This window comes from Nyctereutes procyonoides, unplaced genomic scaffold (assembly GCF_905146905.1).
Source record: "Nyctereutes procyonoides isolate TBG_1078 unplaced genomic scaffold, NYPRO_anot_genome, whole genome shotgun sequence".
Classification (NCBI taxonomy): Eukaryota; Metazoa; Chordata; class Mammalia; order Carnivora; family Canidae; genus Nyctereutes; species Nyctereutes procyonoides.
The window spans coordinates 70,273,116-70,298,797 of record NW_026575142.1 but is presented as its reverse complement, the minus strand read 5'-3'; the positions used below and the strand labels follow the sequence as shown (position 1 = coordinate 70,298,797).

Genomic DNA, 25,682 nt, shown 5'->3' with positions numbered 1-25,682 from the left:
CTGTCTTGGAAGCTCTTTATCTCTCCTTCCATTTTGAATGAGAGCCTTGCTGGATAAAGTATTCTTGGTTGCATGTTCTTCTCATTTAGGACCCTGAATATATCCTGCCAGCCCTTTCTGGCCTGCCAGGTCTCTGTGGAGAGGTCTGCTGTTACCCTAATATTCCTCCCCATGAAAGTCAGGGACTTCTTGTCTCTTGCTGCTTTAAGGATCTTCTCTTTATCTTCGGAATTTGCAAGCTTCACTATTAGATGTCGAGGTGTTGAACGGTTTTTATTGATTTTAGGGGGGGATCTCTCTATTTCCTGGATCTGAATGCCTGTTTCCCTTCCCAGATTGGGAAAGTTTTCAGCTAGGATTTGTTCAAATACATATTCTGGCCCTCTGTTCCTCCTGGGGCCCCACGGGGTAAACAACCCCCGCTGAGCCCTGCAGCAGGCAGGGGCAGAGCAGCTCCCCCAAGTGCTAACACCTGAAAATCAGCGCAACAGGCCCCTCCCCCAGAAGACCAGCTAGAGGGACCAGTGATACTCCCCCGTGTTCCAATACAACTTGTTTTTGGCCACTCTGCACTGAGCAAAATGACTAGAAGGAAAACCTCACTTCAAAAGAAAGAATCAGAAACAGCCCTCTCTCCCACAGAGTTACAAAATCTGGATTACACTTCAATGTCAGAAAGCCAATTCAGAAGCACTATTCTACAGCTACTGGTGGCTCTAGAAAAAAGCATTAAGGCCTCACGAGACTTCATGACTGCAGAATTTAGATCCAATCAGGCAGAAATTAAAAATCAATTGAATGAGATGCAATCCAAACTAGAAGTCCTAACGACGAGGGTTAACGAGGTGGAAGAACGAGTGAGTGACATAGAAGACAAGTTAATGGCAAAGAGGGAAACTGAGGAAAAAAGAGATAAACAATTAAAGAACCATGAAGACAGATTAAGGCAAATAAATGACACTCTAAGGAAGAAAAACCTACGTTTAATTGGGGTTCCCGAGGGCGCCTAAAGTAGCTTTTTGATAGCATTGCAGCCCATTGATTTGTCACTAAAAAGTTAGCTGTCATATGTAGACTCCTGAAACCGAGGCGTTATAACCCAGGGAAGTTAGAGCATTTGCAAATGAGACAAGTGGACTGACATTTTTGGCGTTGTAGATGGACATCTCCTAATTTTAATTCTGAAATTCTAATAATGAGACAATAGACTATAAGAAATACATATCAATAAGGTCTCAAGGAAAAACCTTAAATGCATTACTAAAAGTGTGCTTTAGAGGACAAAGCAGTAATCAGTAGACCTAACAAAATTTATAAATTATAACTCATATTTGATTCAATTTACTTCTTTCTTGGAGAGTTATTGATTAATCAGTAAAGTCAATGTACACAGAGGACAAGTGGACTTGAACAAGATAATTAGAAAGTCTTTTGTGCTATTTTGTAGAAAACAGGGAAAATTTTTGGCAGGGCACATGAATAATTACATGAATTTTTTGTTAGTTTAATTACTGACTGTAGTGTCATGGTTAATGGGTTACTATCACCCTGGAAGAAGGGTCACGGAGCTTCTTCCCCAGCCAAGACTGTATTAATGGACTGCTTGTCAATGACACATCGGACAGAAACTCAATGATGCAGGGAGCACCTGCCAAAATCAGTTGTCTTCTCTCTGCCACATGACCCCTCAATAACGTGAACACAACCTATTGAGAGAAGGAAGGATGTCTGATGCGAAGACGGTCATCTTCAAGCTGCCAGTGACTGGCCAAACCAATAAGATCCCTTCCCTGAGGGAGCCGGATGAGTTGATCATATTAACTCCATTCTGCCCCAGCATCATTTTCCACTACTTAGGTCACCTAACGGGACCATATTTACCCCTCGACTCTGTACTTAAAGCAATTCCAGACACCCTAAAGCAGCAGGTACTTCATCCTTCTACGTATTTGTATATGGTTTCCACCTATATGGAGTGCCTCTGCCACCCAGTAGTAATTTATCTTTCAGTCAATCAATAATAACATAAAATATGTCTTCTTTTTGCTCATAATACTGCAACTGGTCCAGACAAAAATCTATTACAGACTTTTTAAAACGTTTTATGCCTTGTTGGAGTAGTCTCTAACTTGAGCAGATAAAAAATATCATTTTTTACATACAGAATGGTAAGAGTTCTTCGACCTTGCTACCCCTTAATTTCATATGTACTTATAAATTACAACCTGTAATGCTTAAAATAATAATAAAGATGAACAACACACTTACCCACACTGGGATAACCAGGCGTAGAAGGGTCTCCTCCTGGGTTCAGTGACACCATGAAAGCTTCATAGCTAAGATTTGCAGTCTTTGGTAAATCACAAGGATCAACATATAGAAGAACACCACCAAATCCAGCCTTTTCCAATAAGGAAAGCTAAAAAGAGGAGAAAAAAAAAAACAAAACTATTAAAAGAATTATCATGTGCACGGAAAGTACCTGCCATTTGATAACTGTGACTAAAATGAGATGACTCCCCACCAAAAATAAATAAATGATTCTCTGTTTTTTTTTTTATTTTAAAATAAGCAGATGCTTCATATTTCCCAATTATCAAGCCCAGTCACTGGGTTCCTCGAGAGGCCTCTTTCTTTTTTCCTCTGTCTCAACATTATTTTAGCAGCATTCTTATAACACCTATATTTGAGTTCAGTTGTCCACAGGTGCAATTTCTGCCCCTCTCATTTTTAACTATCTAGGTAGGTCTGGAGTCTCACTTTCACAAGATTAACAAAGGATCGACCGAAGATGAAATTCTGCTGTAGGAGAACTCTTCTGGCCACTGTCATGTCCTTCCCTTCGAGCAGAAAGTCGCCTGCAGCATTTTATGATTGTTTCCTAGGGCTGAGCCTGTCATACCAGTTGCTGATATGTTGAAAGATTTCCTCACATTTGGCAAAGAGCCACCGTCCTGACCCCTTCTAGGCCCCTGCAGCCCACTCTGGTCCATGCCCTGGATACTCCAGCCATACCTCCCAGATCCAGCAATGAAAGACAGAAAGAAACACGGGGCCTCCTTCCGAAGGGTCAGTCCCTGCTCTGTCTTTGTCATTCAAGACCTTGAAAACAGCTCCTGATTGCTTCATGTGAGACGTATCTAATGCAGATTCCTCTGTGTTCTTCAGTACGTACATGACGCGTAAGTATGATGGAGCAGATGAACATGGCATCTCAAGTCCTTTTTATTTTAACTTGGCAAATTAATTTCTGGGGTAAAGAGCTTACATATCTTAGTGTGACTTATGTGGTGTGAAAAGCAGTTATCATAATTCGGTAATCCATTTGTTCCCCACCCTGAGAGAGGAAGAACACTTAGGGGACACTGGGGAAGTTAATAATGGAGACATAGTAAGTGTCAGCAGTTGCTGTTCCTTGTGGGAGTCTAGTTAACACCTCCACTCCCCTGTTACTGCTTGTCTTCTTTATTGAGTTTTACAGTGGACTAAGCAAGGGGGCAGCTGTGGGCCTGGCTGGGCCCCTCCATAGGGACAGAATCATCCTTATCATCTCTAGCAGTGTACGCTGGCACTTAGCAGGTGCACAGTGGGCATTCAACGGTATTGGTAAATGAAGGAACAAATGAGAAAGGATGCTGGTTTGGCACTGCCACTACTCTTCAAAAAAAGAGAACTCAAAAAAAAAAAGAGAGAGAACTCTGAGAAAATACTTAGGATGTACTTCTTTTTTTGTTGTTGTTTTAAAGATTTTAAATATTTGTTTATTTATTTGAGAGAAAGCGTGCATACGGTGGGGAGGGGTGGAGGGAAAGGGAGGGAATCGCCAGCAGACTCCCCAATGCGTGCAGAGCCTAGTGTGGGCCTTGATCCCAGGACCCCGAGATCATGACCTGAGCTAAAATCAACAGCCAGATGCTCAACCCGCTGATCCACCCAGGTGCCCCAGGATGCACTTCTACAGGAAAAATAAAACATAATTGTACATATAATATGGTTTTTACGTAAAAGAAGCTATATGCAGAAAAAATAAAAATACTTGATGTAAGCACATCACATTAATGGCATTTTTTCAAATCCTTTATAAATATTCTGTACATTAATTTTTGATTTATGAACAAATCTGTATTAATTATTAATGCATCATATTAAATAAGATATTCTATTATTAATCAGAAAAAAATTCCTGAGAATCTAAGCAAAGAACAATTGATTCATATGTTGAGTTATGATTTTCCCATCAGTGTTTTAATGAAGAGGGAGATGAATTTAGGGAGAGGGGAGGAATGAGAAAAGGAAAAGAGTGCAAAGACTCTGTCAATAAAGAGGACCAGATTTAAGACTGATTCTCCAAAAGCTCACACTGAAGTCCTCAGGGAAGGTTTCTAATGTTTAGATACTGAAATCTCTATTTTTAAAAAGAATAATCAATGGAATGATGTTGAATGTTCTGCTTACTACAGAAGAATATATCAAGAAAAAAATATATAAACAACTCCAGATAGCAATTTTTAAATACCAAAAACTACTTTTTAAAAAATATTACTAAAGTGACTTGTGATCATTAGAGAAAAAAAGATACAGGGAAAATAAAAATAAAAATAAAAAAAATAATAATAACAGCAACAGTCCCATCTTCCTGTCAAGAGATAGCAAATGGTAATATGTTGGAGTTTCTAAATCCTTTTATTAGAGCTTTAGGCACATATTCACATATACTCACAAAATAAGGCCACAATTTTGCAAGCTCTATTTTTTCCCACTTAAAAACACATACTAAATATGTGTCCATGTTGATAAGTACGCTTTTATACAGTATTAAGAGCTGTGTACTATATCCATATGGGGATGCTCTACATAATAATAAAATATAGAAAGGCTGAAATCATGCCATTGGCAATGATGGGATGGAGCCAGAGAGTATCACGCTGAGCGAAATAAGTCAGTCAGAGAAAGACAAACACCACATGATTTCACTCATATGCAGAATTTAGAAACAAAACAGATGAACGTATGAGAAGAAAAAAAAAAAACAGAGAGGGAAGCGAACCATAAGAGACTCAATTATAGAGAACACACTGAGGGTTGAGGGAAGGAGGTGGGTGGGTGGCGGGCTACATGGGTGAGGGGGTGTTAAGGAGGGTAAGCGATGTGATGGGCACTCATCACTAAATCACTAAAAAAGAACTAAATTCTTTTAGTGATTCATAAAATATTGAAACCGATATTACGCTAGATGTTAACTAGAATTTAAATAAAAATCTGAAACAGGGATCCCCTGGGTGGCGCAGCGGTTTGGCGCCTGCCTTTGGCCCAGGGCGCGATCCTGGAGATCCGGGATCGAATCCCACATCGGGCTCCCGGTGCATGGAGCCTGCTTCTCCCTCTGCCTGTGTCTCTGCCTCTCTCTCTCTCTCTGTGACTATCATAAATGAATAATAAAAAAAAAAAAAATTAAAAAAAAACAAAAAAAAATAAAAAAAAAATCTGAAACAAAAAAATATATATACAAAGGCCATAAAATGGTATTTGAACAATCCTTGACTGTTGCTCTTACAAATTTGTTTTTTTTTTATTTTTTATTTTTTTAATTTATTTATGATAGTCACAGAGAGAGGGAGAGAGAGGTAGAGACACAGGCAGAGGGAGAAGCAGGCTCCATGCACCGGGAGCCCGACGTGGGATTCGATCCCGGGTCTCCAGGATCGCGCCCTGGGCCAAAGGCAGGCGCCAAACCGCTGTGCCACCCAGGGATCCCAACAAATTTGATTTTTTATATCATACTTCAACAAACTTCCTTACAGCTAAATCATTACACAAGTTTTTTTTTTTTTTCATGAAATATATTTCCACAGGTAGAAACTCTAAGTGAAAGTACTGCTATTTTTATGATTTTTGGTAAAGTATTTTCCCGGCAGAAAAACTGTCATAAGTTACATTCTTACCAAGTTATATAGCTGAGTATACGTTTCCTCTATCATCAGAATTAAATATTACTTTTTCAGAAATATTAGCCAACCTAGCCAAAAATTGCTTGTCTATTTTTTTCTTAATTAAAGTGAAGTTAAATTTATTTTTGCTTGTAACTGGCCACTTGCATATTTTATTTGAAAATTACCTGCTAGTGAAAATTTTTTTACGATTCCTGGAGGACTTATTCACTATTATATACGGAGTGCCACTTTTGTGCAGGTAATATGCTGGCATTGCCATACGGAGGTAAGTAGGACAAAGTCCCTGCTCTCAGAAAGTTCAGTTAACCAGTGGAATGATGAATAGTTTTCATATTAAGTGTTAACCCCAATTAACTGGCAATGAGTGGCTGCTGAGGAAGCATTTCGAGGCCAAGTCCAGGGTCAGTGAAAAGTGGGAAATGGCTCTATGAGAGTCGTCTGCTGTGGACACAAGAAAAGAAAGTGGCAATTCACAATTTTTGTTGTCGTTGACCCTGCTTTAGTGGGATAGTCAAATTATTTTCAAAAATCTCTTTTAAAAAATGTCAGTACATTAACTATCTGACTGATTAAAGTTTATGAAACCTAACGACTCAGAATTTGCCATAATCAAAAATAAAATACAATTACATATTTTGTTTCCTCTGATTATGTTTGGTAATACACTGTGATTTCTTTTATGATCAATATATATTTTTCTATACGTGACAGCTTATAATGAAGCGATGCAGTTGTTTGTTTGCTTTTAAAGATTTTATTTATTTATTCATGAGAGAGACAGAGACACAGGCAGAGGGAGAAGCAGGCTCCCTGGAAGACTCGATCCCAGGACCCCAGGATCACTACCTGAGCCGAAGGCAGACGCTGGACCACTGAGCCCCCCAGGGGCCCCCGAAGCAACGTAGCTTAACAGTATAGGGTCTTTTGCCGGAGTTGATTACTTCCCTACAACCCTGAAGAGATAGCCCTATATGTGATTTTACCCATTTTTCCCCATCCTCTGCCTGTAATGGTCGGACCTCAGGTGTACACTTCTCTGATGTTGTCAAGTCTGGTTCACGATGCTATCCCTTGCTGGCTACCACAACGCTCTTAAATAAGTAGCTTAATTTGGTGACTTAATTTCAGAAATTATCTATGACTGGATTTCCACGGAAGTTGGCAACTGAGGAGACTGCCTGCCTATATTAAGTCAGATTAAAAAATAAAAAAAAAAGTTCCTCTGCATTGTTAGCATTGTATCTTGAACATGGTGAGGTAGTGACTGCCTAAAATATTCAAAAGAGGGGATCGCTGGGTGGCTCAGCGGTTTAGCGCTGCCTTTGGCCGAGAGCATGATCCTGGAGACCCGGGATCGAGTCCCATGTCGGGCTCCCTACATGGAGCCTGCTTCTCCCTCTGCCTCTCTCTCATAAATAAGTAAATAAATAAATAAATAAATAAATAAATAAATAAAATGAAATATTCAAAAGATCTACTATTCTGGTGAGATGATACTTTTAAAAAATGCATTCAAAGGCGAGTCAATATAAAACGAATGAAGCCAGCTGTCATTGGGCTGTCTGCTTTTTTTTTTTTAAGGATTTTATTTATTCATGAGAGACACAGAGAAAGAGGCAGACATACAAGCAGAAGGAGAAGCAGGCTCCATGCAGGGAGCCTGACGTGGGACTCAATCCCAGGACCCTGGGATCATGCCCTGGGCCGAAGGCAGGCCCTAAACCGCTGAGCCACCCAGGGATCCCCAGCTGTCTGCTTTTGACCATCCCTGGGAGCACAGGTAAAAGTTGTTGTTAGCCCCACGTCAGATCGCTTCAATCTAGGGTGATGATGACACTAGGGGTCTAATTCACAAAAAGAGAGAGCAAATAAAAGGCTAAGATTTCCTAATACTGAACTCTGATTATGCTTTTCCTCTCAAGTACATATGTGATAAGTGTGGGGTTCTTTGTCATCATGCCTCCCACCTCGCAAACTAAGACGATAGTTGACAAAACAGAGCCAGTTAGAAATTGGAATGGAGACATATAAACTGAGTCAAGCAAATGGTCCTGCGCTCAAGTGTTACAAGCGGGCCGCGGCCCCTGGCTGGTGCTGTCCTGACCCACTGGGCCGTACACCCTGCAACGGCACCGTCTCCTAATGTACACAAAGTGCCCTAAGAACATGTCTCCATGAAAACAGAAATCGCTAAACCAGCCTCGTATCCACAGAGCTCCCTCCCTTTTATCCAGCTCAGAGATCTCGAAGTGCAGAGCCAACGCGCTCTTCACTGAAGTATTCACGGGTACAGAGTCCTCAACGAGCCGGAGGTGCCCGCGACACGCGCTGGACTAGTCACTGAGAATGGTCAACAGTCGTCCTGGGACACTCTTCCATTTGTGTGCGCAGTGTCAGTCAGCTCCTTTCCAGCTAGGACAAGAGTCATCATTTGAAGCCATTATAGTCCACAAAATAAAGTCTCATTGTATTTTTTTTTTATCTCCATGGATTCATAAGGATTTTAGGGTCATTTTTAGTAGCACTGGACTATGACCTGTTTGAAGACAGGAATGCTACGGCTTTATTGTATATGCCCAGTGCCTGGTCCAGTACCTGGCAGCAAACGATTCCTCTATTGTTGAGCTGATGAATAAATTAGTGTATCCATGGGTGAATGAACACACAATGCATATGGGGACAAATAGAGTACACGGATTTATTTTGCTCTACACTTCACACCCACTGGCTGGAAAACATGCACTACCTTTTGTTTGTATCATTGTGTGTGTGTGTGTGTGTGTGTGTGTGTGTGTGTGTAATCTGTCAAAAAGAGAATATACGTATACGTATTAGGTCAGCTCATTTCTGAAATTAAACCTTCCCCCACACTCAACTAAATGTGTCGCTTTCTTCTTAAACTTCTATAAAAAACACACAATTAAATCAGAATTGGGTTTGATTTTTGTCCTATTTCATTTTATGTTTTGTTATCTAAAAGTTAGAGATAAGGAGTGGTGGAGACGAACACGCTGGGATTTGAACATGGAAGTTTGTCTTGTTGACAGGGTCTTGCAGATAAAATGTCTTTGGTGAATTTCAGGGTGACTGATCCCATATTTCTTGCTGTGAACCATATTAATACATTTCTCCTTGCGTATGGTGTATAAAGCTAGGTCCTAACAGTTGCCAAACAATTGCCTCTGAAATAAAAGGTACTACAAATCCACGGGCTGGATCCAGCATCCCTACTGAACAGGTCTTACAAAACTCAAAGCTCCCTGAAAACTACTCTTTCAGCCTGGTACCTAAAAATGGTCCAATATAGGTTTATATTCTCATTGCCTAGAGATTGGCAGCATGTGAGTGGCTGCCTGGTATTTATATATTCAGGGGAAAAAAAATCATTCAAAGGAGATCAAAGCCAGGAATCGTAAAGAGAAAGGACCCTGTTCTGATTCTTGCCATTTAATGTCTTCCCTTATTGACTTCTATTCTTACTTTTCAATAAAAATGTATTTTTTCTTCCTATTTCAGAAGGAGGGCGTTGTTATGAATTGAACAATCCACCTCTCCAGTGTCTTCATTGTGACTTCCACGGCTAGACTTTAATCCATCTACAGAGGCTCCTAAGTCATCAGTTCATCCTTTTGAACCCCTTGAATGTCAGCTTTTCTCCTTTTATTTTCATGGGTTGCAATGCATAGCCCTCAACTACCACTCAATTTCAAGAATCAACATTGGAAGCTTGTGGTTTCCTCTGTTATTTAGCTGCTTCACAGCACTGGCCGAGCCCTAGAACCAATCCTCTGGCCTCCATGACTAGAAAAGCTTTCTGAGTCTTCAGGTGGAAAGCAAGAGCAAATATAACAAGAAGTCCTTAGTTTTACAAATAAAACTAAGGCCCACTGTTATGGGCTGAGTTACGTTCCCCTATAATTCATACGTTTAAGTCCTGACATTCCGTACTTCAGAATGCGACTATATTTGGAAATAGACCCTTTAAAGAAGTGATTACGGTTAAATGAGGTTATACTGATGGATTCTAATCCAGGATGACTAATGTCCATAAGAAGAAGAGAGAGATGCATCAGAAATGTATGGACATACAGAAAAGGTATATATGAGGACACAGCAAAAAGGAGGCAATTGAGAAGCCAAGAACAAAGGTCTTAGGATAAACCAAACTCATCAACACCGTGATCTTAAATTTTCAGTCCTTAAAACTGTAAGAAAACAAATCCCTCTTGAAACCGTCCAGTGGTATTTCGTTACGGCGGCCCTAGCAAACTCACACGCCCACGTGAGGTGCCAAACGTTGTGAAAATAATTGTGATCCGAATCTAAGTCTTCTGAGGCTGTTTTTAAGCCAAATCATCAAGTACTAATTGCACATCTCCTATGAGCCAGATACGGTACCCAAAGTCATTTGTTGAATTTCATTCAGAATATCTGATTCGTCATTTCAATTCCCACTATGTGGTTGTTGACATCGTGATTCAGAAAGGTTAAAAGCTTGACCCACAGTCAGAACTACTAAGTGGTAATTCCAGGGATCAAACTAGAATTTGCCAAATTCAAGTCTGGCAATCTTTCTGCTAAAGCACACCTTTCCTTTCAATTATGCACCCATCCTTTACAAAGACAAATAGACTGGCTGAAGGGTGAATTTATAAAACACATCAGATTCTCTTGCTGTGATTTGCTTTCTGAGAGGACAGTGGAATCAATACTGTGTGAGTTATATGCCTGTTTATTTAGATTGCTAAAAAGACTTGGGTTTTTAGAAAATACTGTCAGGGGGATTAATACGCATTATAACAGAATGTGTTAAGGATTTGTGGCCAGAGTAACAGAAAAATAAAAATAAACCTAGAAAAAAAACAAAACCACAAACCTAACACTTCACAGCAAATTCTGATTCATTTAATTTACATGGCTCTGGCATATATGAAAAATAAAAATATTGGATGTATAATACGTAATCATTCCTTAAGCAGATATTTTGACTTCAGGGCTTAAATTTACTGTTTTTCTTCCTTTTTGGGATTGTTTTCCCTGTTAATAGGTTTGTTGTTTTGCCCTTTAGTTACGTATTGTATTGCTAGTATGCCATTAAAGAGATTTTAAGATTCCTGTTTGCTTTGTTATATTTCAGAAATAAACTCACTTTCCTTTGTTAAAGAAAAAAAGACTATCATGGTGAGGAATATTCACTGTAATCAGATGGAGTATATTCAAGGCATAATCACAGCATTCTTTTTTGATTTCACTCAACACCTCTACTTGGATTTCAAATTGCTTTACTTAATGTATCCAAAGTTATTTAAATAATTCTAGTGAGATTAATAAGAAGCAATGACCTTCTGCTTTTGTGAAGAAAAGAACTGAAGTTATGCAGAAAGTTAAGCCTGTTGTTGAAGTTCTAGAAAGAATCCTCAACTTTTATCATTGCAATTCAACAAGGAGGGAAGGAAGGAAGGAAAGGAAGAAGGAAGGAAGGAAGGAAGGAAGGAAGAAAGGAAGGGAGGGAGGAAGGGGAGGAGGGAGAGAGTATCTATTTTGTAAGGTATCCTCACGTACAACATTCTAATTTCACTTTAAACTAATGTCTCATTGTGGCCTGTGCAGTTATTCTCATTTCAAATGAAGTAATCGTGAAATAAGGAAGACTCGATCATGCCACATAGCTAATAGCATATTCAGAGTAGAGAGATTTATTTTCTTGTTGGTTTTCCCATTACACTATATTACTTCTAAATCATGAAAAAAAGTGACTTTGCAAATTTCTTTAACATTTTTAATTCAATCAAGTTATTGGACAACCGTTGTAATGCTTGCTGCATAGAAGGCTAATCTTAAAAAAAATGACTATGTTATCATTTTTTTCCAACTGTAGCTTCAAAATATCGAAGAGAATGCTGTATTTTATTTCTATGTTTTTGATCTTTCCTTTAAGTGCTGGGTCCACCTATGGTACACGGACACGTTATTCTAGGCTCCAGACTGATAAACAGTCATAGAGTGGGGATGAGCAAGTATTAACCTAAATCGTATTATTTTCAAGGAGAGGGATCTCAGACTGGGATAGGAAACACAGTGGCCTGGGGTCTTTTCCTCTGTCAAGGAAATTCATGAATTGAAAATCCATCAGTTTTTTTTTTTTTTTAACATGATTACAGTACTTACAGTCAATATTGGGAGAGAATATATAATTGGTATGAATAAATAAATTGCTCATATTACCAACTGCTAGACTCCATCTGTAGGCATGGTGTTGCTTTTACTAGGCAAATCATGTTCAAAAGGAACAAAAAATAATATATTTTTTAAAGATTTTATTTATTTATCCATGAGAGACATAGAGAGAGAGGCAGAGACACAGGCAGAGGGAGAAGCAGGCTCGATGCAGGGAGCCTCATGCAGGACTCGATCCCAGGACCCCAGGATCACACCCTGAGCCAAAGGCAGATGCTCAACCACTGAGCCACCCAGATGCCCCCCCAAAAATAATAATTTTTAATTTATGCTCTACTACCCTTAACTAAGAACATTAAACTAAAGTCATAATAGGAAGAAAACCATGGATAATAATAATTATATAATTTCTGAAGATATCACAGAAATTTGTCATTGCTTAGGTTTATTAACATAAGTAATGTTACTTATGTATATTACTATGTGTATTTATTGACATGAGATGTTACTTAGATTACAATATATTACTATTGACATAAGTAATATTCTGATGTTTCACTGTTAAAGAATCATCATTCAAAAATTTTTCTAGGCCTATACAATTAGTTCTATAAAAGAAATACTAAATTGAGCTCCTAATTTTATACATAAAGGAAAAAATAGATATATAGTTGATGTTCAATGCTTTCCTAGGGTATAGTGTTATGGATCATAACATGAACATTGACAAAATTAAGTTATGGTATCGTAGTATTATATATACATATATATATATATATCAGGTAAAATATTAAAATTAAAAAATTTAGAAATACTGAAAATACTATATATATAGCATTTACTTTTAAACATCTTTTTAATTTCAAAAATAATTGTTTACTTAATTTTACCTAATTTTTACCTTACTTATGTTTTTACTTTGTTTTGTTCTTTGTTTTACTTTGTTTTTTACTTGTAGTCAAATTACTTTTAACATTTCACCATAGGAAAACTTCAGATCTTGGCCTACTTGCAAGTGCTATATAATGTTCTAGGAAAAGCATCTGAATTTATGAGTTGTTGGGTTGCAGCGTGGCTTGCAGGCCATAAGGCAGGTGAAAAGCCCTGCAATGAGAGGAAGAGGCCTTGACCTGGACCGGCCGTGAGGACCAGGACGCCGGGCGCGCCACTGAGACACTCCACACTTCAATGTTCTCAGCCATAAACAGGGATGGCATCGCCCTGCCAGTCCCACAAAGTGACCGGCGGACTCAAAGGAGGCCGCGTGTCTGAAGGGCTGTGCGGAGGGGAAGGGCCTACACGGTGCGTGAGACTGTCTGGTTTGGGTGATGACCAAGGGGCCAAGGAGGGGCAGCAGCTGATAACTGCAAGGACGCAGTTCCTTTGCATTTTGCTGGGATGGAGGATGGTTTTAAGGAAGAAAACAATCCCCCAAACTAGTTATCCTGAAGAAATGTTTCTTGACATAAAAATGATGACGTTTCATAGCTTTATTTCCAAAAGTAAATATTCGTATGACTTAAATCTACTCTTCCATTATCTTTTGCTTATGACCAGGCTGTTTGCTTTTTTGTTGTATGTTAGAGGAAATGTGAAAGGAAAAAATTCTAAGATCCTCCCAGTCATACATCCCGCCCCCCCCCCATATTACATTAGCTTTTTTTTTTTTTTTTAAGATTTTATTTATTTATTCATGAGACACACAGAGAGAGAGAGAGAGACACAGGGAAACAGGCAGAGGGAAAAGCAGGCTCCCTGCAGGGAGCCTGACATGGGATTCGATCCCAGGACCCTGGGGTCATGCCCTGGGCCAAAGACAGACACTCAACCACTCAGCCACCCAGGTGTCCCTAGTTTTTTAAAATTTTTATAATTTTATTAAAATGTTAGTTTATATCTTTCAAAATTGTGATAATGATTATTACAATCTCTTTAACAATCAAGGAAACACTAATTTTTTTTCTTTACCTTCTGTTCGATTTTTCCCATTTGGAAAAAAAAAAAAAAAGACAATCTGCTTCACTGAGACATAATTTCTCAACCCCTCCTGAAAATAATTTATTTAACTATATAAAACCTGAGGTCTCAATCAGGCACAGGACAAGTAACCAGAAACACACGGCTGAAGGATGCTCTTACTCCCAGGCACGGTAAAGGATTACACATACATGGACATGGATTATGTGCAGCTTTTTTTTTCCCCCCAAGAGAGCAAATCTGATGCACAGGTCTTGCAGAGAATTCAATAAGAATAGAAATAATTTCCATATTGTCTTTTCTAATGGCACTAATTAGAAAGACTCGTATTTGTCAAACAGCAGAGGGCATGTCTCCTGTCCACGCAGTTAACAGATCATGATTTGTTGCCTTTACAATTCCAACCTGGCAAAAACTGACACAGCCTTTTTACAGCACAAACCCATCGAGGTCACAGAGTTTCCACTTCCCTGGCCCAGAAAGGCTTTTGATTTTCTTGAGAATCACTATGCCCTTTGGATGAAAAAAAAACAAAAAAAACAAAAAAAACCAAACTACCTGTACGTACGTTTTCACTCTGAGTTTATTTTTTTTTTAAGTAGATAAGAGAGCAAAGGTCCATTCTGATTCTGACTTACCTTTTGAAAACTACATTAACTGTTAAGTCTACCAGCTAAATTTTTCATTACAGATGCCTAGGAATCTAATTCAAAGTATTATTTCAATGTACTATGTCCCAGGTGACTGAGGCACCCACTGCCAACCTCCCCCAGCCCTAGGACTATATTAAGACAAGCCTCTGGGCAGAGAACATATCCACTTTAATGCCTGAGTGCACAGAAATGAAGGAAAAAAAATAACTTGGGGGGATAGTTCTCAGCTAGCCACAGTGGGATGAGCAGCATTAGGTTACCTCTGAATGCACAACACACACACACACACACACATAGGTGTGAAAAACTGAAAAAGGAGAAAACATTAGCATAACTGATTTTATGGTTCATGGCTTCTTTCCATGCAGGTTCATCAGAACGAGTCCCTTTTTCCATGAGAGAATGGTTTCCTATATAGGAATGTCTGTCCCATATGAATATATCTATATACTTCATTAAAGCAGCAATATTAAGGGGAAATTATTTTTAGCCAATATCTGCCTTTCCAATGCATTTCTAGAATGTTTAAAAGCTATTGTGCACCTCAAATGGGAGTAAATAATTACTCTACTTTGTTTTCTCTTTTAATTGAATAAGTTTTGCTCATGTTGCGATAACAGGTTTATTTGAAAGTGAAAGTAATTTGTTATAGAACAGCAGCTTTTATAAATGGAAATTTCTACAAAGGAACATTGTGAGATGTTTAAATATTAACCAGACATATTGTTCACTCTCAACACTAAATTTCAGAAACTTAAAACAAATTAGGTACATACGTTATATTGCTGGGTCCTGCTTACCAGTGCTAAGAAATCCAAAATGTTCAATTCTAATTAAAAATGAAATTGAACTGCAATTCCCTGGAAACAAGGGCTGATCAGACTCAATAAGCTTTACTTAATTTATTTCAGAAACAAAATAATTGAATTGCTCATAGACAAAGAAAAAATGTGCTTACATTGTTAAAGAAACACATGCTTCCAAATCCTCTGCAATTCTATTATATTTTCTAATGCTCACAGTTGATTACATATCCCATATATATGTTTCAAGACACTTAACGGTTTGAGAATATGCCAGAAAGCTTTATTATTCACAACATCTATATGTATGTTTACCAGGCCTGCATCATAAATGACATCCTTGAACTTCTCTTTTTTTTTTTTAATTTTAAAAGAGATATAAAAACAGTATCAATCTTCATTGTAATTTTTTTTAACTTGGGTTATCATTAAAAAAAAATAATAAAAATAAAAAGACTTTCCCAAATGCTTGACTAAGATCATTTCATTGTCACACCACCCCGGGAGATTTTTAAGGTCTTATTATTTATCTTATTTGTATTTGGTTTCTAGTTTTTCAACTTCAGAACACTGTGGCTCAGTGAGGTGTTATGACTTTTCCGTGGTTATACAGTTTGTAGTACTGAAGATGGAAACACTGGTTTTAAACTAGTAGGGAAAATGGAAAAAAAAATAAACTAAACATGAATGAAGAGTATATTGTTAGGCAAGGAGCAGGTCAGATTATCCCATGCTCCCCCCTCTTTGGGTTTCCCATTGCTTCATATAGGGATTCAGCTTCAGACCACAATGGTCCTACCACGACTAAGCCCAGAAGGTTCAGAATGGAATGGCTCATCTTGAGAAAGAGTCTTCTTTGGACATGAGGTTGGATTAAGGAGCAACGATTCTAGAATAGTCCTAGACAGTAACTCTCCCCAGCCCTGGATTTTTATAAGAACAGACAGTGCAAAAATCAGAGTAGTCAAACGATGAAATCAGCATGAACACTTCTTCAGGAGACAGAACTAATGCAGGAGAAATGTCCATCTGTCAGGGAATTTATAGAAGTCACCCTAGCAATGGACAGGAGTTGTATCTAAATCCACTTCTCTCATAGTATTTGCCTTTTTTTCTGGTCAAATAAATAAGGTGAGTTAAATGAAATAATATAAGACTTTTAAACAGGCATATGTAAGACAGTGTCATTGTCATAATTAATCCTGCAGTATACTTTCTATTAGATCTCAAAAATGTTTAAGAGAATAAAAAAAAGTATGAGTGTAATAAAATTGGATGCACACATCTAATCAGAAAAATAGGGGAAAAGGATAAATAATGGGGATGCCTGGGTGGCTCAGTGGTTGAGCATCTGCCTTTGGCTCAGGGCATGACCCCAGGGTCCTGGGATCAAGTGCCACATCGGCTCCCCTAATAGAGCCTGCTTCTCCCTCTGCCTGTGTCTCTGCCTCTCTCTTTCTCTGTCTCTCATGATTAAATAAATAAAATATTTTTTAAAAAAGATAAAATAATAAGCATTATGTATGATGAAAGACAAATAAATAAAGCATATAAATTTTTAAACTGAAAGAAAACAGATGAATCATCCCATTAAAATCAGAAATGTTTGGAAAGGAACAAAACCTTAGCAATACGTGCCAAAGAAAGCTTTTTGAAACAAAATAAGAAAGGAAATGATAAAAAAAAAAAAATAGGCACTTTGGCAACTAAAAAAAAAGCTAGAAAAGGCAAATCCATACAAATTATCTGAATCAAAAGCAATAAAGATTAAAGATACACCCTACAGAGTGATTTTTAAAAATCAGAAAAATAGATAAAGGATATTCCATATACCTGAGTGTGCTAAACAGCATAATGGCAAAATAAAAACATATTGAGAATGCAAGATGATATTCTAAAAATAGATATACGTAGGGGATCAACTTCTTGTAAAATTGGACAAATTCTAAAGCCAAAAATGGTAAAATATACAGGAATCAAGTAATTAAATTTTATGAACTTAACATTTTTTCAGAGAACTCACGCACACCCACAAATACTCACTTTACATGAACTTTGCTACAGAGTAAATATTGGAAAGACTCTAAAAACCACATTTGGAGATGCCTGGGTGGCTCAGGGGTTGAGCATCTGCCCTTGGCTCAGGGCATGACCCCGGATCCTGGGATCGAGTCCCACATGGGGCTCCCTGCGTGGAGCCTGCTTCTCCCTCTGCCTATGTCTCTGCCTCTCTCAGTGTGTCTCTCATGAATAAATAAATAAAATCTTAAAAAAAAATAAAATTAAAGCTAGATTTGTATCGGTGCTATTATTTACCATGATCCAATCAATTAGATATTAATAAAATCACGTGCAAAATCAATGTATTCCTTAATAACTAGAGATCACAAAACAAGTGAAAAGCATCTGGACCACAATGAAAAGTAGCATACGGGTCAGTGAGACTTTTGTGAACTGTGGAACTTCTATGAAGCTAAAAACTTAATAGTCTCTCTAGTTCACATACAGCTTACATAGGAACCTGGTTTTCTTTTGAATACAGAAAATTAGTTAGAAAGACGGTTTATTTAATTCAGAAGCAGAAAATAATGAAATGGAAAACAACAAAAAAGCATGTACTTTTTCTTTTCTTCTCTCTCTCTCTCTCTCTTTTTTTTGTTTTTGTTTTTGTTTTCTTTCTTTTCTTTTCTTTTTTAAATTTATTTATTTATTTATTTATTTATTTATTTATTTATTTATTTATTTATTTTTTTATTTATTTATTTATTTATGATAGTCACAGAGAGAGAGAGAGAGGCAGAGACATAGACAGAGGGAGAAGCAGGCTCCATGCACCGGGAGCCCGACGTGGGATTCGATCCCAGGTCTCCAGGATCGCGCCCTGGGCCAAAGGCAGGCGCTAAACCACTGCGCCATCCAGGGATCCCTCTTTTCTTTTTTAGAGGCTGGGGGAGAGGCAGAGGGAGGATGAGAATCCACACCCGTGCGGAGCCCACTGCGGGGCTGGATGTGAGCACCCTGCGATGATGACTTGAGCCAAAAATCCAGAGGAGGTGGTTTCACTGACCGAGCCACCCGGGTGCCCCTGATGTACGGGTCTGAAGAAGTATTTGCACAGCGAAATATCTGCAAACATTAAATAGGGAACAAATTCATCACAATTGACAGCAAGGTGAAATTAAATATTTCGTAAGCAGCCTGTCCGTGTCCCTAGACTCCGATCAGACGAAGTACCCAGCAGTGGAGCAGCTGGGCCTGCAGCTGCTCGGCCCCCCTGCGAGCAGCGACGCACACCGGCTTCCCCTGGAGACTAAAGAGGAGGCTGCCAAGGGGAAGGGCCTTTAATAAAGCCAACAATGGGCAGAAACAATGCCAAATTAGTGCAGAAATCAGCACAGGCGTGTGCCGTTTTGTCTCAATTACAAAAGTCAGATCCACAAAGAGGGGAGTCCCACCAGACTCTAGTGGGGGGCTGTGGTTTTTAAGCCCTGGAGCCCTACACCTGAGGGCGTACTTGCACGTGTTCTAACCTCTGGAGAGGAGATCCTGGAAAACAAAGGAGGGTCGGTTTCTGCTCTTTCTGCGCCTTGAAGAAAAGGAGATTCTCACTCACAAGTTCATTTCTGCGAATCCAAAAGCTCATGACTCCTGATTTTGTAAGTGACGCTGATGTCAAAGGAACCAGACAGGGGATGAGAACTCACAGGGAGCTGCTCGTCTGTCTCTCACTCCCCCTTCTCTCCCAGCCTGGACTAGTGGGGCATGTTTTTTTCTTTTTTTTTTTTTTTTAATTTTTATTTATTTATGATAGTCACAGAGAGAGAGAGAGAGGCAGAGACACAGGCAGAGGGAGAAGCAGGCTCCATGCACCGGGAGCCCGACGTGGGATTCGATCCCGGGTCTCCAGGATCGCGCCCTGGGCCAAAGGCAGGCGCTAAACCGCTGCGCCACCCAGGGATCCCTATTTTTTTCTTTATTAAACTCATCGTGAATTGTTAAAGGTAAAATAAAATAAGAAAGTTGTCATAAGAATTCGGTTGCATAGGCCTGTCTCCGACCTTTGTCTCATCTTAATGGACACAGATACTTCCTACGCTGCGAAGCTAGCCACTCAGACTCTTTCGGATTACTAGCACATAGGTTCACAGGTATTTCAGGAACAGCATGAAAGCCCATCCTAAGCCCCAGCTGCTTGCTTTCTTTCTTTCTTTTTTTAAGATTTTATTTATTTATTCATGAGAAACAGAGAGAGAGAGAGAGAGAGGCAGAGACACAGGCAGAGGGAGAAGCAGGCTCCATGCAGGGAGCCCGAAGTGGGACTCGACCCCGGGTCTCCAGGATCACGCCCTGGTTGGGAGGCAGTGCTAAACCATTGGGCCACCCGGGGTGCCCCCCAGCTGCTTTCCATTGCTGTCCTACTGGCTTCATAACGAACATCTGGAATGGAGTACAGGGAATCAATGCAATACATAAATTATAAAATCGAATTATTGAGAAATCACATCATTTCAGAATTCTGACATTTTTCACAGAAACGTTTTTCATGTCTTATCAGTGAAAAATCCTTATTAGAATCCTTATTTTATCTAGCTTCTTCGGTAGAATGAGCTCTAAAGAAAACTTAAAAATGGGAATGGAGGCCAAATCATTGTGCTAGAAACATTGTGTGGGCCAGTTTAAGAAACATGATTATAATCCCTTTCTGTATAAAATAGCATATAAAATTAGGTTATCTGATAAGAAGATTTATGTCAGGTCTTAGTATACATTTTAGGGGTCAGAAAGCAGAAAACCCCAGTTAGGATCTGCTATATGGGAGATGGTTTTCTTCGTGGTACTTTCCTGGTTCATACTACACAAATATCGAAAGCTTCTTAAAGTAAGAAGCTAGTTCAAAGAAAGAAGCTAGTTCCAGCAGCCCTGAACATTACATGATTGTTATACGACCTATTTACTGGTGACTAGGCTTTATCCTTAAAACTAATAACTACCATTTATTATTTGCCCACATCTTGACACACATTGCTGTTGGATTTACACAATTTGGAAAGATGGATGTTGTAATTTTCTTTTTACAAATAGGGAAACTGAGCCCAAAAGTTAAGTAACCTGTCTAGTCTCAGCACAGTCATGGAACTAAGAAAATAACCAGGTTATTTGACATTTTGAAGACAATATTTTGTGTGTCTTCAAAACACACGCATTTGCCATATTATATAAGGCCTCTTAGAAAAATATCCCAAAGAAAATATTATTTCTGCCGGAAGCTATGTCAACAGACTGACCATGGTACCTGTCAATGCCTCTGTTCTCATTAATTTTCTTTTTGTTTTTTAATAGTTTGTCAATTAATCTTTGAAATAAAAGCCTTCACTTTCTCATGCCCTCCTTTAATTTCCGTATGTCCTTTCATTGCTAACTGTACTTACAAATATTTTTTGAAGTATATAGATACTTGTCCACATGTATGTTTATATATATACACTTTTATATGTACACACATGTATATGCACGTACATATATGTGTGTGCAGAGACTGAGAGGGAGAGAGAGATTGATTCACTCATTCATTAACATTTGCGAGTAAAATTTAAGTACCAGACCTACTTCACAAAATCCCTGTGCTACATGCCATTTTCTAACATAATATATAAGAAAAATCTCATGTTAAAGTACAGGTAGTTTTAGTAATACGGCATACCTTATATATTAAAAAAAAATGTATCTTTATGGGATGCCCGGGTGGCTCAGTGATTGAGCGTCTGCCTTCAGCCCAGAGTGTGATCCTAGAGACTCGGGATCGAGTCCCACATCAGGCTCCCTGCATGGAGCCTGCTTCTCCCTCTGCCTGTGTCTCTGCCTCTCTCTGAGTGTGCCTCTCATGAATAAATAAAATCTTTAAAAAAAAAGAATCTTTAAAAAAAATGTATATCTTTCTTCAACGTCTGTTCCATTAAGTCAGCTTATCTATGGGGATAAATTTACGTATTATTTGCATTTCCTTAAAGGAGATATATTTAAGTATTGCATACTTCAAATAGTAAGAAAAGTTTAATGAAAAGGTTTACTATTCTGAAGAGTGGCTACTGAATCATAATTACTATTCTAAAATCCCTTAAGCCCCAGCTAGGCTATCATTAATTAAGGTAGAAAATTAAAAATGGCCTAAAATTTAATCCACTGAAATACATGGGTCAGTGAAACAAATGCTTGCCTTTGATTCATTCTTGCTGATCATTCCCTTAAAAAAATCATTAATTTACTTCTTTCTCTATTAAGTGTTATTTAATTCCTATGATATTATATGGTTCAAACTAGACTTCCTTGAATATTGTAGTAGTTAATAACTTAGGCTTAACAGGAAAAACAAACAAACTGAAAGGGAAATTATAAATTGAATAGCTCGGAGTTCTGAAATAATTACCCACATTAAAAAATAAAATAAAATAAATAAAAATATTTCTTGCTTCTCTTAAGATTGATTACTGCTTAGTGCATCTTGTGATCAAATTCATCCTATACTTTATCTTCTTAAAGTAAATTAAACTATCCCTCATGCCTCTGCCTAACAGCTGGCAAGTCACAAGAGTAAAAGTTTAATCAATTTACAGTGTCCCCCACTGGAAGGGCAACTGGATTTACCGTATCTGCACATCTTTCTTGTATTTTTTTCTCCATTCAGATTCAAAGCAAAGAGCCTCAGATCCTCAGACTGTGAAAGCATCAACATTATTGAGTAATCCACAATAAATACCCACTGTGACTGGTGTTATAATTTACAGCTAGATGCCATTCTTCACTTAACAAAAAGGGAGGATTATTTTGGTCCAGTAGAATTTCATCATTCACATTCTTTTTGGTACATACATCAGTAGTTATCAATTCTGCCAAAATTCTGTATTTCACTAATTATTTTTTTCCTTTTTTTCCTCTTCTTCACCCATCCTCATTATATCAATAGACTAAATCACAGCTAATTAAATGTGCTTCAATATGAGTTTTTATATTCAGTGAATCAGAAATATGTAATAGAAAAATTGGAATGAACAGTGTTTGAAGAATGCAAAGGAGAAAGACAGCTGCATGCATTTTTATAGGGTTCTAAGCTGTTCCATGTACTTTGCTGTCACGACTTTGAGAGGACTAACTTAAAACTTAACCTCAATAAATAAATATATAATAACACAATTTTACTTGCACTTAAAAATGTCCCAAAATACAGCCCAAAAGGCAGTTGAAAGGAAACACAGAGCTTTAACAAAAGGATACAAATAAACAGTGATTTGCACCTCATTAAGATACAAGGTATTCCACAAAAGTGCACTTTCCATATAAATGAAAGTTGATCTTTTAAATCCTAAAACTGTTTCCCAGTTAAATTCAAATGATTTGGCTTTATCCTGATTTAAATATATCCAGTATAGAAATAGAAATGCACAACACATAACAGAGAAAAGGCTCAACTTTACTGAGGGCCAGGCCTTTGGAGAGGAAACAGGAAAGCTGGGCTGAGAACCAGGGTGTCCAGCAGAACAGAGTTGGGCGGGGTGGGGGGAGCAAGCAGAGAGATTTGAAAATTCCATAGCTTTTAAAACTTAAAATTGGACAATATAAATCCCAGAAATGGGAAACTCACAAGGAACACTAAGAATTTTTCTTTTTTTTTTCTTCACTCCTTTTGTGAGATATTTGCTTTAATGATCAAAGAAAATTATGCATCATTAGAAGTCTGTTGATTGAGTTTTATCAGGTTCAGGAAGGGTAATCTGCATTCTCCACAAAGTCATAACTAAGATGCAACAGTCAGAGCTCAGAAGCAGTAAAACCAATGAAAGCATCCACTTAGGAATATCATGTCTAAGAGTTCATACTAACAAACAACAAAACAGGCTTCCGAGTCCATCCAGCCCATTGCTCACAGAGGTCACCCAATGGAAGTGCTTTACCATATAGGGGAGGAATAATTTCCTGTCCTCTTCAAGGTTCTTCTAGCTGGATTAAGAATCAAATTGACATAAGACAGATTAACAGAAAAAAATCAAATTTAATTTTGTATGTACCAGGATTCCACACAGACATGGAAATTCCAAAGACAGGCAAAATGAGGTAGTACGTCATTCTGAACCAAGGTGAATTGGGTAAGGATCTGTGACTTCAGTGGGAAGAAATGCAATCTACAAGAAGATATGAAAGAATAAATGTTTGGTAAACAAATGTTTGCTGGCCCTTCAGAAATAATGGAACATACAGGAGTCTGATCAAATAGGCCTTGCTAGTTCCTGTCTACCATACCTTGGTCATAATATAATGTAGTTATTTGTGGTGATTGGTCTCCTCCTGAAGCAGGTCCTCTAGCTCAATTTTTTTTTTTTTCAGGTAGTTGTGGGGGAGGTAAAAAAGCTTTTCTTGAATCTGGTGGGTTTTGATTTTTTTTTTTTTCGAGATTTATTTATTTATTTTTTATTTTTTTTAATTTTTTTATTTTTTTATTTATGAGAGACAGAGAGAGAGAGGCAGAGACACAGGCATAGGGAGAAGCAGGCTCCATGCAGGGAGCCCGACATGGGACTCAATCCCTGTCTCCAGGATCACTCCCTGAGTCGAAGGCAGATGCTTAACCACTGAACCACGCAGGTGTCCCTTGACTGCTTTTTAACTCAAAATAATCCTCATGCCAATGTGATCCATCTTGGGCATCCTGCTCTTGTCCCCTAAAATCAAAAGTTAAGTCTGAATGGGCAACAGTTACATTAAAAACCTGTATAAAGCCCAGCAAGAGAATTTGGAAAATTCAGTGGTTGGATATGAGTCTTTTGCTGCTTTCTCCTCTCACATCTTATTTGTAAAAATTATGAGGTGGAAATGCATTATCCATTAATTTGGCTATCATTCAACATGCACTTATTTACGGGGTTATATTACGGGGTGTTACCCAGGTACTGTTCTAGGGACTGGGACACAAGAATTAGCAAAAAATTAATGTACAATTATTTTCACTTTTTCAAAGGGAGACAATGTGTTTGTAGATATTAAATTTTCAGAAACCATCATATGTGACAATGCTAGACTTTTACTTAAAAGAAATTAAAATAGGAACCTGGGTGGCTCAGTCCGTCACACGTCTGCATTCAGCTCAGGTCATGATCCTGCAGTTCTGGGATTGAGCCCCACATTGGGGTTCCTATTTCTCTCGCTCCCTCTGCTGCTGTCGCTGCTTGTGCTCTGTGTGTGTGTGTGTGTGTCTCCCTCTCAAATAAATAAATAAATAAATAAATAAATAAATAAATAAATAAATGATTTTTTTTTAAAAATAAAATACTATTTTAAGCAAAATAGGAAATATGTGCATTAGTTTCCTGCAAGATATGTTACCCAACCTGTGTTGTTCTAAGTATGTGCCACTGTCAGAAATATAACAAAATTAGAGGATATGGTTCAGCGGTTTGGTGTCTGGCTTTGGCCCAGGGCGTGATCCTGGAGTCCCACGTCGGGCTCCCTGCATGGAGCCTGCTTCTCCCTCTGCCTGTGTCTCTGCCTCTTTCTCTCTCTCTCTCTCTCATGAATAAATAAATAAAATCTTTAAGTGGATATAGTAACATCAAAGTAAATCAAATCTATAAGTGGATATAGTAACATCAAGTATCAGGCAAATTTAATGTGAATTACCCAGGGTAAGGGAGTAATACCACAATAAAGTTGTATCTAAAATGCAAAGGGAAAAAAAATAAAAATAAATTTAAAAAAATAAAATGCAAAGGGGATCCCTGGGTGGCTCAGTGGTTTAGCACCTGCCGTCAACCCAGGGCGTGATCCTGGAGACCCGGGATCGAGTCCCACATCAGGCTCCCTGCATGGAGCCTGCTTCTCCCTCTGCCTGTGTCTCCATTTCTCTCTCTCTCTCTCCTCTCTCATGAATAAATAAATAAAATCTTTAAAAAAATAAAAATAAAAAAATAAAATGCAACAAAAATGACTAAACATTGGGGAGAATGTGATAAAGGCATACTCTCCAAATTAGACAAATAGAAAAAAGCAATTTTGCCAGATAAATCACTTTTGCTTAGGATCCAATTGCTCATTCATAAATGCTGCTCTATAAAGTGGTTCATAAACAACATGAG

At 38.3% G+C, this 25,682-nt stretch overlaps 1 protein-coding gene across 2 annotated transcripts in view; it reads right to left on the bottom strand.

The window, feature by feature from the left end:
• NAALADL2 (N-acetylated alpha-linked acidic dipeptidase like 2) overlaps nt 1-25,682 on the bottom strand; it is an 880,849-nt gene that overhangs the window by 435,437 nt on the left and 419,730 nt on the right. For both annotated transcript variants that reach the window (XM_055308319.1, XM_055308320.1), the window contains exon 5: nt 2,269-2,419. In XM_055308319.1, the coding sequence (XP_055164294.1) occupies nt 2,269-2,419 (151 nt within the window). The remainder of the gene's footprint in view (nt 1-2,268; nt 2,420-25,682) is intronic.